At 35.9% G+C, this 13,689-nt stretch overlaps 1 protein-coding gene and 1 long non-coding RNA gene across 2 annotated transcripts in view; one reads left to right on the top strand and one right to left on the bottom strand.

The window, feature by feature from the left end:
• Positions 1-5,016: 5,016 nt before the first annotated feature.
• On the bottom strand, positions 5,017-8,639 carry LOC132536477 (uncharacterized). Its single transcript, XR_009548037.1, has 3 exons — positions 8,589-8,639; positions 5,605-5,723; positions 5,017-5,086 (listed from the first exon to the last, which is right to left on the bottom strand). It is a non-coding gene; the product is annotated as an uncharacterized LOC132536477 (long non-coding RNA).
• Positions 8,640-8,651: 12 nt separating this feature from the next.
• Positions 8,652-13,689, top strand: part of GALNTL6 (polypeptide N-acetylgalactosaminyltransferase like 6) — a 1,261,228-nt gene continuing 1,256,190 nt past the window's right edge. The window contains exons 1-2 of the mRNA XM_007523011.3: positions 8,652-9,592; positions 10,022-10,331. Of these exons, the coding sequence (XP_007523073.1) occupies positions 10,194-10,331 (138 nt within the window). The 5' untranslated portion in view covers positions 8,652-9,592; positions 10,022-10,193. The remainder of the gene's footprint in view (positions 9,593-10,021; positions 10,332-13,689) is intronic.

The raw sequence follows: 13,689 nt of genomic DNA on the forward strand, positions 1-13,689 counted from the left end.
TAACTTACTTATAAATGTATACAAGGATTGAACATATGTATGTAATATTATGTAAGTCTAAGAGACAGTGCAACTGCATAGAACTGTGTAGAAGTGGTCACAAGTTCAGTCAGAGGCACCATTAATAGCCAGAGTTGAGCAGTTAGATAGCCCCCCAAATTAAAAAAAAGACTGTATTTACATTTTATAAGTTTGAAATAATTATGTTAAAATTAGAAAACATAAAATTTATTGTATGAGATCCAGAAAGATTGTGCAATGGTAGTGCATGGAATCTGGATGTAAGAGGTCCCAGGTTTGGTATCACCAACAACCAGAGCTGACTGGTACACTGGTAACTATATTAACTAATTCACTAATTGATCAGCATATATAATTTCAAAACTATAACTACAACTTTCATAATTCCTTTTAATTTGAAATAGCACAAATCAAGTATCTGGATCTATGATGTTGACACTAGTATGATCAACGGAGCTCAGTTAATTCTATTGAATTTAATTCAACATTTATCACCATGATTGTCTATGGAAATATTTAAAACTTAGACGGTCATTCTTTTTCTTGATAGGCACCCAGAAGCACACTTGATGTGCTGAATAGCTGATGTCCCAAGTTTATTAATGATCAAATATAAAATCTACATTTAATTTCATTACAGAAAATATTTATTGAGACTATTGATTTACTATTATGTACAAATATTTTTTCTTACTACAGCATATGTTTATCTATTTAATCAGAATGAAAAGTTTCTGCAAACTGACTTATTTGCTTACATTTGCTATCTTATTTTTCGTGCTTTAGGAAAGTCTAATACTGGTACAGCTTCACTCCCTAAAAGAGTAGAAAAAACTGAACAGGTAAAACTACTTGTCTATTAAGACATGCATTAAGAGTAAATGATATCTCCCTGCTCAAACAAGATGGAATACGCAGGTACCTGTATTGGGCAAATGTAGAGTTATACTCATGTGATCATAATAATTCTGTAAATCAGCATTTTTCTCAATATAAATCATAAAATAATAAATTATTTGTTGATGGGAGAAAGATGCAATGATTTATCTAACAGAAGACTAATTACTGTATAATTCCTAGATATCACATCAGGTATCATCCCACCTCAAGGAATTTACATTTGCTATTCCCTTTTGCTTGCAATGTGTTTTCTGAAGTACATTCATGGCTATCTCTTTGCTTTCAAGATGTGTAGCTGCCACTTTCTCAGTAACACCCTCCCTGCCCACTCTTTCTGAATGTAATGCCCCTAAGCAATCCATTCTGTTCCTGGCTGTCTGTCCTTTCTTTATCATACCAATCACATTTTACTGATCTTTGTGGTTTACTATCTCCTGTTTTATATTCTCTTTTCTTACATTAGAATGCAACATCAATTAGACATTATGCAGAGAATTGTTTTCTTTTGTGTCTACACTGTCAAAAAACCGACTCACACATATTACAAAGAGAAGCTTAAGATTTATATAAAAACAAATGACTGGTTATTTTGGTTGAAATAAATAGACATGTTTAGCTATTAGGGTAAAAAATATTACTCAGTGCTCACTCACATGTATAGATCTTGACTTATCTCTAGAGAGGTAAAGAATGGAGTAAGACTTTATAAATAAACATTTACATTATACAGATTATTCCAAATGCAAATGATAGGTCAATTTGGAAATGTAGTCAATAAATAATCCTTATAGCTAAAAATTGTTGCAATATACAAATGCATTTATTTATTTTTAGTATGTATTTGGAATTTTTTAAGGAAATAGCAAAATCTAGAAACTATCCCAGAAAATATTCATGCAAGGATTCAAGAATCTCGGTTCTTTTCTGATTCTCTCTAATATACTGAGGAAGATGGTTGAAGGTGAATGTGATTTCATATATTCTCCTCATTGCATAAGGGCAAGGCAAAGGGGAAAGGTAAAAAGCTCTTGTCTCCTTTACATCAATAAAATGCTTTATTCTTGAGACATCTTTGGATGTGTGATTATTATTCATGGAAACTGTCAGTTTTCTTAAGTCTACCCTCTAACATGATAGGTGAGTGACAGACAGCGGGCCATTATCTTGACATGATAGATTTTTAAAGTAAGCAAGAAGTCAAGTTAAAAGGGAAACTGAAATAAGATTATTTTTATTTTTATGTTATCTGACTTAACACCTACTATTAATTTGAACTGGGTTTCTTAACTATGAATATTATTCTTTCCTGTTAATCTACTGTTAGAAGAATTAACGAATCTCAAGGAAAATGCCAATCACTCAACTGATGATTTAATGGTAATAGATGAGATTTTAATACTACAGACTAATATTAAAGGGATTTTATTTCAATGTTTTGGCATTAAAAGCAGTCATTATAGCTGTTGAATATATTGTTCTTATTCCTCCCCAAGTAATCCTTTCTATAAAGTATGTTATTAGTGTGAATTAAACAGGGACCATAAAAAGTCCTGAAGTCATTTTTAGAAAATGTCCTCAAAGCAGTTTTATAATACTACTTGATATATGCTTGTAATCTGAGGTAAATGCAATAGTTACTGTAGGATACAACAGATGATATAACAGTAAGTTGAAAATACATCATAGTTTAAAGTATATTTAGATACTGCATTATTGGAATGCAGTTTAATAGGGAGCATTAAAAGAAGCTACATTAATATTAGGTAGGAAAAGAGAATTGGAAGGAGAATAAAGTTGGCATTTGATGAGTTTTCATGGATTGGAAATATATATATATAAAATTAGACAGCCTCTATTGGTCAGGGCATATCCCCCACAAAAGAATTAGCTGCATGAAACCAACAGCCAATCCTCTTAACAGTGAAACAAGAATCAGTCTTGTCTAGAAAGCACCCCAAAGCACTGCACTTTACTTACTGCTTCAGAAAGTGAGTTAATTCATCTACAAGTAACTTGTTCATCATTCAGGCTGGTTTCTCTTCCAGAAAAACTTGCTTGAGAGGAAAGTTAATGAGACCAACAACATCATGCACTTGTCTCTTCTCTCCTTCCTCTCTCTTAACCATCACCTCTGCTGATCTTAGTGGTCCATTTGGAGAAATTACAAATAAGTCACATTTAAAGGACCTGAACCCAGATGACAGTGTATTTCTCAGGCTATGACTATTATCTTGTCTATTATTGTTTGATTAAATAGGAGTATTAAGTTGCCTAGGAGCTATTAGGAGGAAAAGGTATTCTTCCTGTCTCTGTTGATCAGGATGAAATTCTCTGTGAGAATTTAACTATTTCCTTGACTGCTGACTTTTTGATCCAAAAAATAATCTAGGAATCAGCACAATCAAAGTATAATAGGTTTTGCATGTATGCTCTGGTAGAAGTGTTTTCTTCTGAGAAACAGGATTTTATTTTATTATTTATTTATTTTTCCAAAGCACTGATCAGCTCTGGCTTATGGTGGTGTGGGGGATTGAACCTAGGACTTGGGAGCCTCAGGCATGAGAGTGTGTTTGCACAACCATTATGCTATCTACCCCCATCCAGGAACAGGATTTTTAAATCTGCAGAGAGTAGAGTTGCAAGAATATGAATTACCAAATTCTTTAAGTGAATCACTCCTACTTTTGTCACTTAGATTTCAGACTTAAATATTGTAATCATTTTAATTGTATTGACTCATAGAGTGTCATCTCCAGATACCTCAGAGTTATCTTTAAAAGGTAGTTCTGTTATTCTACCAGATCATTAGCTCTTATACAATAGCAAGCTCATTGAAGCTTATGGTTATGTGACCATTGACTTCCTTCTTCTATTTAAAATATTGTCTATGGACTAATCCAATGTGATGTGAGACTATGTACTGACTGACAAAGTGTCTAGTGGGGTTTATTTGGTAAGCTTTCAGATACTGATTGAAGTGGTAAAAATAATGTAGTATAGTTGTTCAACACAAGTTTTTAAAGGGACCATAAGGTTAAAGACATTTTTGAAAAGGGGCTGGTAGAAGTATTATGAAATTAAAGTCAAACTCAAGATATAAATTTGATGTATGATCTATATAGTATTAAAAGCAACACACTAAAAGTACAGTTGTATTTTTATATAATGAAAAATATAAAGGAATCATTGATTACACCGTTCTAGTTTAAATAATCTTTTAACATTTTTTCGTTATTTTATTTATTGGATAGATACAGTCAGAAATCGAGAGGGAAGAGAGAGGTAGAGAGGGTAAGAGATGGGGAGACACCTGTAGCACTGCTTCACCACTTGGGAAGCTTTTTCCCTGCAGGTGGGGACTAGGGGCTCAAACCTGGGTCCTTGCACATTATAACATGTGCGCTCAACCAAGTGTGTCACCACCCGGCCCCAGTCAATAATCATTTTTTACATCCCACAAGAAAATGGCACAAATACAGAGCTTTGGTATTATAAAACTACATTATTTCTAACTCTTCATAGTTTAATTTTGTGGGTGTGTATGGTTTCTTTAATTTTCTCACAAAAGTAAAAATTGAAGAAGACACTTAACATCTTTGTTAAAGGTAGGGGTAAGACTTTAGGAAAATATATTGATACAAACAGAAGTTTGACACACACACACACGCTCCTGTTCTAACACCTGAGTGGCAAGATGCTTACTGTCTCCTTGCCTTAGTTTGTTAAGCTGTTAAGTGGGAATAGCATTAGACTTTCATAATGAGACTGTAAGAGGAAATGACCTAATAATGAAATAACTTATTTATATAAATGTGTTTTTATGTGTTAATTTCTACTACATTTAATTGAGAATACTTTTAAAAATTTTTATTAGTTACTTAATATTGATTTACAAATAACAGTGGTACAACTCCACACCGTTCCCACCACCAAAGTTCTGAATCCCCTGTCCTACCACTGTAAGCTACAGCAGTTCTCCAAAGGTTGCAGATATGGGTTAACTAGGATTTCTACAACTATCTATCTATCTTTGTATTTATTTTAATACCTTTATAGTGCTATTGTTTCTGCAAGAAATTTCAACCCAATAGCACTTGCACTGGCACATGTGCTGCCAGGGATTGTACTAAGGACCTCATGGTTCATTCAAGGTCCTGGTCTTCACCTACAAGGGAAAGAGGTGAAAAGCAGGGCGGCAGGTGTCTATTTGTCTTTTTCCATTTCCATCTCCTCTTCCTCTCTCAATTGCTGTTTCTAACTAATAGTTAATAAATATATAATTTTGAATAAATTTGAACAAATACTTTGAATAAAAATTCAAAAAATTAAAATAAAAGTTCTCAGAAAAATAATAATATAGCAAGCATTTTCAGTCTTTCATGAGAACTGGGCACAACACTTTGGTAGTAGATGTGGTGTATAACTATATTCCTTTAATATTTTATTCATTTTAATTTTATTTATAAAAAGGAAACATTGATAAAACCTAGGATAAGAGGGGTACAACTCCACACAATTCCTACCACCAGAACTCCATATATCATCCCCTCCCCTGATAGCTTTCCTATTCTTTTACCCTCTGGGAGTATGGACCCAAGGTAATTGTGGGATGAAGAAGGTGGAAGGTCTGGCTTCTGTAATTGCTTCCCTGCTGAACATGGGCATTGACAGGTCGATCCATACCTCCAGCCTGCCTCTTTCATTCCCTAGTGAGGTGGGTTCTGGGGCTCCAGGATACATTGGTGGAGGTGATTGTCCAAGGAAGTCTGGCTGGCATCATGGTAGCATCTGGAACTTGGTGGCTGAAAAGAGTTAATATACAAAGCCATACAAATTGTTGACTATCATCTTTTATTCTTGTTAAACCATTATCAGGCACTGATTAACAAAAAGAAAGAAAGAACATACAAATGCTTAGAGCCAGCTGGTGGTGCACCAGGTTGAGTGCACATGTTACAGTGCACAAGGATCCAGGTTCAATCCCTGATCTTCACCTGCAGTGTGAAACCTGTGAGCAGTGAAGCAGGTATGCTATCTATCTATCAATCTATCTATCTATCTATCTATTTAACTACCTAACTTCCTTTCTATATAAAATTTATAAATAAAATATTCTAAAAATACAAATGCTTATTGGTTTATAACTGTATGGTGATGAGGAAAAAAACAAAGCCCAAAGATTATTGCTGATGGCTTTCCTTTGTGAAATAACAACTTCTCTTCTCAAAAGTTAGACTTTAAACTAGGTATTGAAATTAGTCATTGATATATCAAAATCATGAGTATTTTGTTTTTTAATTAAGTTCCCATTATAGGTTAACTATTTTAAACTCAAATCAATTAACAATGTGTAATTTATTAATTTTATTTAGGTTTTTTAATATTTATTTTATTTATTTATTCCCTTTTGTTGCCCTTGTTGTTTTATTGTTGTAGTTATTATTGTTGTTGTCATTGTTGGATAGGACAGAGAGAAATGGAGAGAGCAGGGGAAGACAGAGAGGAGGAGAGAAAGACACCTGCAGACCTGCTTCACCACCTGTGAAGCGACTCCCCTGCAGGTGGGGAGCCGGGGTTCAAACCGGGATCCTTACGCCGGTCCTTGTGCTTTGTGCCACCTGCGCTTAACCTGCTGCGCTATAGCACGACTCCCTATTAATTTTATTTAACCTAGCCTATGAGCACTGCTCCCTATACTCATCTCCTTTCCAATCTGGTTAACTCTTATTTATGAAATTTTATTTATTTATTTATTGTACTTATTTATTCCCTTTTGTTGTGCTTTTTGTTTATATGCATTATGTATGTATAATATATATAAATAGAAATTGTTTTCTCTGAAATATTGAACAAAGACATTAACTATCATTTATAGTTTGTTTGGCATTGTAAAGGCAACCTAAAATACCAATAGTAATTAACACCTGTGTCATCTATTAGAAATTCACATGTGAAATTTTTGAAGGTTGGGTTTAAAGGAGATTATAACGTGAAAGTAATAATTAAATAAATTTAAGTTAGTGGGAAAGACGAAAAAAACTGATTACCTAAATGTACAATGTGAAAGCAGGGTTTAACAGGTCTTTTCTTCTTCCTTTCTTTCTTCTCCTCAGTTTCTCAGATATGTCCTGCATGATCTTGTTACCGTACCCATTTATTTAACTGATAATGTTCTTGGATCGTGTACTCTTGTAAAATTATTTACTCACATGCCAGTGATGAGGTACGATTGAAACTCACACTGAACTTATTAAATGTAATAAGTAGTCAAGGGTATTTTGTAGTATAAGAAAGTAGTGTTACTTAAAATTTCAGGGATATGATTTGTTTAATTACAGATGGACTTTTTAAAAATTCATTTCTTTATTGGGGAATTAATGTTTTACATTCAACAGTAAATACAATAGTTTGTACATGCATAACATTCCCCAGTTTCCCATTTAACAATACAATCCCCTAATTACAGATGGACTTTTAAGTTCTTTCACTTTTTATTTACTAGTACTCAAACTATGGTACAGTAATTACCCAATCTACTTAACCAGTTCTTTAAATTCCTTTACTTGGGAACCAGAGGAGTCATTCAAACAAAACCCCTCCCTGCTATGTTGCTTCCCAGAATTCATATTTCTGTTTCATAATTGATCTTACTAAGAAAGGAGTTTAGAAAATAATGCAAATTACAAGATGTGGGGGGGTAAGGAGTTGTTTCCTTTAAAGTTCTTTGCTCTCTAGTTTCTGAAGTTCACGCTTATGTAAAACTGAAAGGTCTTTACATAAAGGACGTATTCAAAGCTATCCATTAAATGTTTATATACTGTTGAAATTCAAGTGAATCACAAGAATATTTCAGCACAAAACTTTATTCACGAAGTCATACAGTCCATATGTATGTATTTTTCCACATGTATTGTTCATATACAGTGTAAATTATGTGAAGAGTTGAAGGCATAACTTTCCACTCAGAAAACAGACCTCAGAGTAAAAGTAGACAGCAGAGGGAGGAGGCAAAGGAGGCAAAGGAGACAAGGAAAGAGAGGGGGAGGTGATGGAGATGGAGCAAAGGGCTAGGGAGACCATCCGGATTTCACAGGCTCATCCATCACATCTAGCTTGTAACAAAGGGATGGCCATAGTGTTTCTCCTTGATTTAGACAGCCGATACAATGGGCACTGAATGCATGTGTGTCGTCTCACCCACACCCCTATTCTTTCAGGAGTTATGAGCTTCCAGATCCGAGATTACCCTGTGCTTGGTGGTAGGCACACTGGTCCCTTGGAGAGACTGCCTGCCGCCACAGGTTCAGGTTCCTCCATGTGCAGTCAGGGGCGCTGGTGCACTTATATGTTGGGGAAGAGGGAGGAGTTCCATCTGCCAGATATTTGTTTCTATCCCTTGTTTCTCGGATATCGTGGGAGGACTGCATGAGGTCACAGGGACAGGTAGCCTTTGCGACAAAGAGGAGCGCTAAATGTGGAGGAGCTGGGCTGAGGAGGATCCGGGTGGTGCTGCCACATCTCAACCTGGGCCCGGGTGTTTGGAGACTCAGGCAAAACCTCCAGGGTTTCCAAGGTGTAGCTCCAGAAGCCGCTGCCTAAGAAACCAGAGCCTCAGCCCTGCCTCATTTCCAGATCCGATTGCTTTCTCTTTCTTTCGCACCACTTACCTGGCCCAAGAGGTGGGACTCACTGTCGGTGGGGGGCCTCTGTGCTTCCTCTGTGCTTCTCGCTGCGCTGCTCCAGGTACTCGCCGCACTTCCGTGGCACAATGGAAGAATTCCGGTTAAAATCTGCCTGTAGCCGGCTACTTTTCCTCTGGAATCTTTGGCCTGGCGCCACTTGGGTGAGATGAGTGGGTGAGATGGTTTCTCTGCCTGGCGGAGGTTGCCCAGAAAAATCTCAGGCGGAGAAAAACTAATCCACGGCTGCTGGAAGCTTCTAAATCCTCCTCTTCCTGCCGTGTCTTAGCACAGTTCGCCTTCCTCGTTTCTGGGTTTGTTTATATAGGATCTGGTAGCTGCTAGGAATTGCCCTCCCCCTCCAGGCGGCCCGCCTTCCTCTCCCGGGCTCAGGGCTCCCGCACGTGGTGGACTCCAGCATCGCCCGGGTGTAAGACTGGCGACAGAGAGCAAGGAGCCGGCGGCTGCTGCATCGCTGCCTTTTGCTCGCCTTCCTAGGCTCCCTCAGCCACCTCCAAGAACAGCTGAGATTTGGTTTCACCACCCTCCACCTCTTTCCCAGGAGGGGAAATTGAAAATATTCTCTTCCCCAGTGCTCGTGATATTCCTCTGGGTTCGTTCAAATTGCTGAAAAAAAAAGAAAGAAAGAAGAAAGAAAAGAAAGAATGGTAACATGAACAGCTGAGCGTGAGCGCGTCACCAGAGGAAGAGGGAGAGATTGATGGGCAGAGCGCTTCCTTCACGCAGGATCGGATTCTGTGGGCTGCGCGAGCAGAAGCGCTGGGGCGCCTCCACCTCCAGTCGCGCTCCCTTGACATCTGGAACCTGCTGCTCAGCGCGGCTCTGGGTCGTGGCCACTGCGTACCGAGGGCTGCACAGACAGCACGCTTGCATCCAGGAGTTTGTGAACGTCTTTCCAAACAGGAGTTTTGCCCTGATCCCAAGGAGTCCGCCAGCACGCTGGCTCCGGAGAGAGTTGAACTTGAGTTCAGGTGGGTTATCCCAAGGGGGAACACCAGAGGAGGTGTTCAGGGAAGAGGAGGAAGGTGATGTGCCAATGTCAAAAGCTGGCACTTTTCTTCCTGACACTTGCTGGGTCTAAACCGTTTGCTCCCACTCAATTCACCGACATTACCTGCTACTACTCCCTCACCTGGTTCTCTCACACTAAGCTGGGGGGTGGGTTGATACACTCCCCCCACCCCCCAAAAAAAACGCTTTCTTAAGTATCTGGCATGCTATTGACTTTCTCATAACTTACGGTTAGTCTATGAAGCTATCATATTTACTCCATAGCTTTATATTAATGGAGGTAGACAGGTTTAATGATTTCCTCAGTCAAGTCATTTACTTCTAAGCCAATAGATAATGCCTTCGTCATAGTTTTCTGGTGGAAAAGTAACTGTGTGTTTGTTCTGCAGATGCCCAACTCCCTCTGAATTGTGCAGATTGGTGCTGAGCACGCCACAAAAGTTTTTAGCCTCTTCTCAGTTTGTGGTGCTTCCCAGGGTCAAGAAAAGGACTTTCGCATTAAACACAAGGAACAATCAAGGGACAAACTCCTTTAACTTTTCTTCTCTGCTATCATTGGCAATGAAGAGGAAACAGAAGAGATTTCTCCAGATGACTTTATTATTCATGGTGGCTTTAATTTTCCTGCCCAATATTGGTCTCTGGTCTCTGTACAAGGATAAGCACCTGATAAAATCTACAGAGCCCGGGGAGCAGCAGGTAAGTACTGCCCAGAAACAAAAAAATGGCAGAGGAACTAGTGAGGTACTTAGTCCACCAGGCACAAGCAAGCAGGTGTGGGATAGCTATGGATTCTTTCCCCCTAAAATCTCTGCAGAGCTGATATTATAAGACTTTAGAGCTTGGGGGTTAAGCAAGTAGTTTCAAATTCCAAGTCAATGAAATAATGGAATGTAAAGTGAATTAGAAAAAAAAAAAGTGTCCAAGAAGAGAGAGTCTTCTCTCATGTGATCTGTTGGTTGCTTATGGACTGAGACAGAGGAAAGCTAGATCACTTATTTGTGGGTTTGGTAAAAGTTGTCACTAGAATTTGTTTTTGCATTTCATTTCATATAGGCGGGTCTTTTAAAATGTGTTGGGCCAATTAATCTATAAATATTGTGAAGTATAGTTCTCATAATCCAAGCTACAGTTATCTATATTTTAGCTTGCAATGTTTGCTTAACAACAGCTTTTTATATTCTGGAAACTGTTCCTCCTGCCCTGTTGCTAAGGTGGTATGGGGTATACTGGCAGTTTTTAAAAACCTCTGTTCAGTTCCACAGTCTGGTGATAACAATTTGCTGTTAAAAGCTTACCTTCATATCTAAAGCACCATGTAGTGTGGGTTTGGGATATTTTCTTGTTAGTTAGGGTGCTGTTTATTAGTGTTACCTTGCTCATGACAAAAAGGGGATCAAAGTAATTAATTATCTTTGTTCGTGATAAATAATGTAAAATATGCCTCAGAAAACATTGATGAAATGCAATACTATTGAACTCCTTGTTTATTAGTAAATACAACCAATTCCTTCTTTATTCATAGTAAAACAGGTTCTGCAATTAAACTTCTAAGCACAAGAGGAAGCCTTCTTCTTAATGTTGATACAAACACTTTTTCTATTAGTCTTGTGCATCATTTCAGAATATTAATATTCTTAATTTCAAGGGTCATCACCCAGGTACATTATATACTTTCCATGCACAGAAACTGTTTCAGTAGTACATTTGTGGGTAGTAGCAATATCATTGACAATGAAGTATGTGTTCTTATGTATTTTTTTAGTTTAATTTTTCTTTTCATTCAGGGAGTGAATAGTTGTGAAATAAAAATAGAAGTAACCTGCTTTGTTACTTTTGACAAAGACACATTATGAGTCTTTAAGATGAAGTTAACCAGTTTCCTATGGATCAGAATTTTAAAGAGGAACACTGACTTTTTAATTTAGTTTTTGCTCTCTATCTTCCACTCTAATAGCGATGTACCTTTGAAGTATATTCTCTACACTCTTTATTCCGATTTATATCTCTTATTTCTTTAACTTTTGCTATAAAACACGATTTTATTAACACCAGTAGTTAATATACTATGATGTAAAATTTCCATTCCAGTACTGACAAAATAATAAAGTCAGAATGATTAATCCTTGAATTTAACTAACTTAATTAATAACGACCATCTAAAGTATTCGCTGGTATAGCTAATGTAAAACACTAATTAATCCTACTAATGAGAGCTTTAGGACTTTCACACTCATTCTATTGACTTTGATCATTAATGAGAAATTTGTTTTGTCCAATGACATAAAAAATAAAATGTGGTGAATCAACTTTCTGGCTTGTCATTATAGTCTCTCAAAAGAAGATTCCTTGGTTTTTCTTAGTAAAGATGACACTTAATAACAGAAAATAAAACAATGGATATGAAAGATATGGAGTGGCCAACTTGTTTCTAAAAGTTTCATAAGCTGAAGAGTTAATGACTCAGATTGATGGCTATCTTGTGGATCCCACTTCCATAACCCTATATAACAATTTTGAAATGAAGAATAAAAAAAAGGTTGTAATATGCCATAAAATGAATGTCAGTCATATACTCTGAAAAACAATCTAAATAATAATTTTGAAGCCAGTACTTTCTCAGAGGTACACAATAAAGTTTCACAGGTAGCAGTTAAATGATCATTTACTGAAAGACTTCACAGTGAAACAGGAAATGATAAGTTCTCACTGGTTTTATTCTATTATTAAATGTAATTTGGAAAAGTATTAGGATATGTTGACATCATTATACTAGATGAGGGATAGTTAAGCCATATATACATATATGTGTATGTATAATACATACACATGTATATGTGCATATGCACTTAACTAAGTAAAATGTGACCTTCAATGTTGAACAAGTGTGCTTCCAATTGTGATATAATATATTGCTAATATATCTATGGCCCGATGTTAGTAAGTCAGCTAAATGAAGAGATTTTCAACTGAAGTATATAATTTGGCAACTGGGTAATGTACTATTTAAATTTAGTAATTTATTTCAAGTATATATTTTTATGATTAATTGCTAACTATTCTTCAGAGCTTCTTTTACTAAATTTATCACCAAGTTGTAAATTGCAGAGGGTAATAATAATGCTCCCATTGAAGCATTAACAGTAAGAAGTTCTGACACTACTCAAAACAGGTCACATGCTGAAATGTGTCCTCTAGTTTTTATAACAGTTATGTATAAATAGCAGTTCTGGTTCAATGTATACCATAGCAATGGTCACACACCTTCATTATTTTAAAAATATATTTTTAATAAAATAGTTTACTATTAACTTAAGTTACATGGAAGTATCTTTATGTATGGAAATCATATAATGGATTACACTTTTCAGTATTCTTAATTTGTTTTTCTTAGAGCACATCATTAATAGTTTATCAGTATACTATTAAGCATTAAATAGTCAAGGTAAATTAAAGGGTGGTAAAGTAGCAAAAACTACCATTAATCTATTATATTTTGAACTTTTTAAAAAATTTGTATATAATTACAAATTAACTGTATCTATTGTGATTTCATAATAGAGATAATATTTTGATAATTTTCAATTAGCATATTTGAACATTTGCTCTATGATGCAATGATGGAAAGTATATGTAGCAATTACCAAGCTATCCATCTTAAGGACTTTTTTCTTGTTCTTCATACAACTAAAGATTATTGGGAAAAAGTAGTTTTAATAATGCAATAATTACTGTCAATCTTATTCTTTGAATCTCCAAATTTGGAATTGTTGAAAAGCTTAACAATAAACATTAAAGAATCTAAGGTTTTATAAAAATGTAAGACTTAAAGATTTTGTCTAGACATTGTTAAATCTTAATTATAATTGCCATGTTATTTTCAGGTGAATTAATTCTGATGCTTGTTATTATTTCGGTGTTGTAAGTATCTCTTCATGATGCTGTTAATATATAAATGCAGTAAAAAGAATCTGTGGATAAAGAACATTTTTAATAGAGAATGTCTGTGATATACAATTAATGTATAGTAATTCATAATTTCATTTTCTTTTCAGAA

Source organism: Erinaceus europaeus, chromosome 2 (assembly GCF_950295315.1).
Source record: "Erinaceus europaeus chromosome 2, mEriEur2.1, whole genome shotgun sequence".
NCBI classification, from domain to species: Eukaryota; Metazoa; Chordata; class Mammalia; order Eulipotyphla; family Erinaceidae; genus Erinaceus; species Erinaceus europaeus.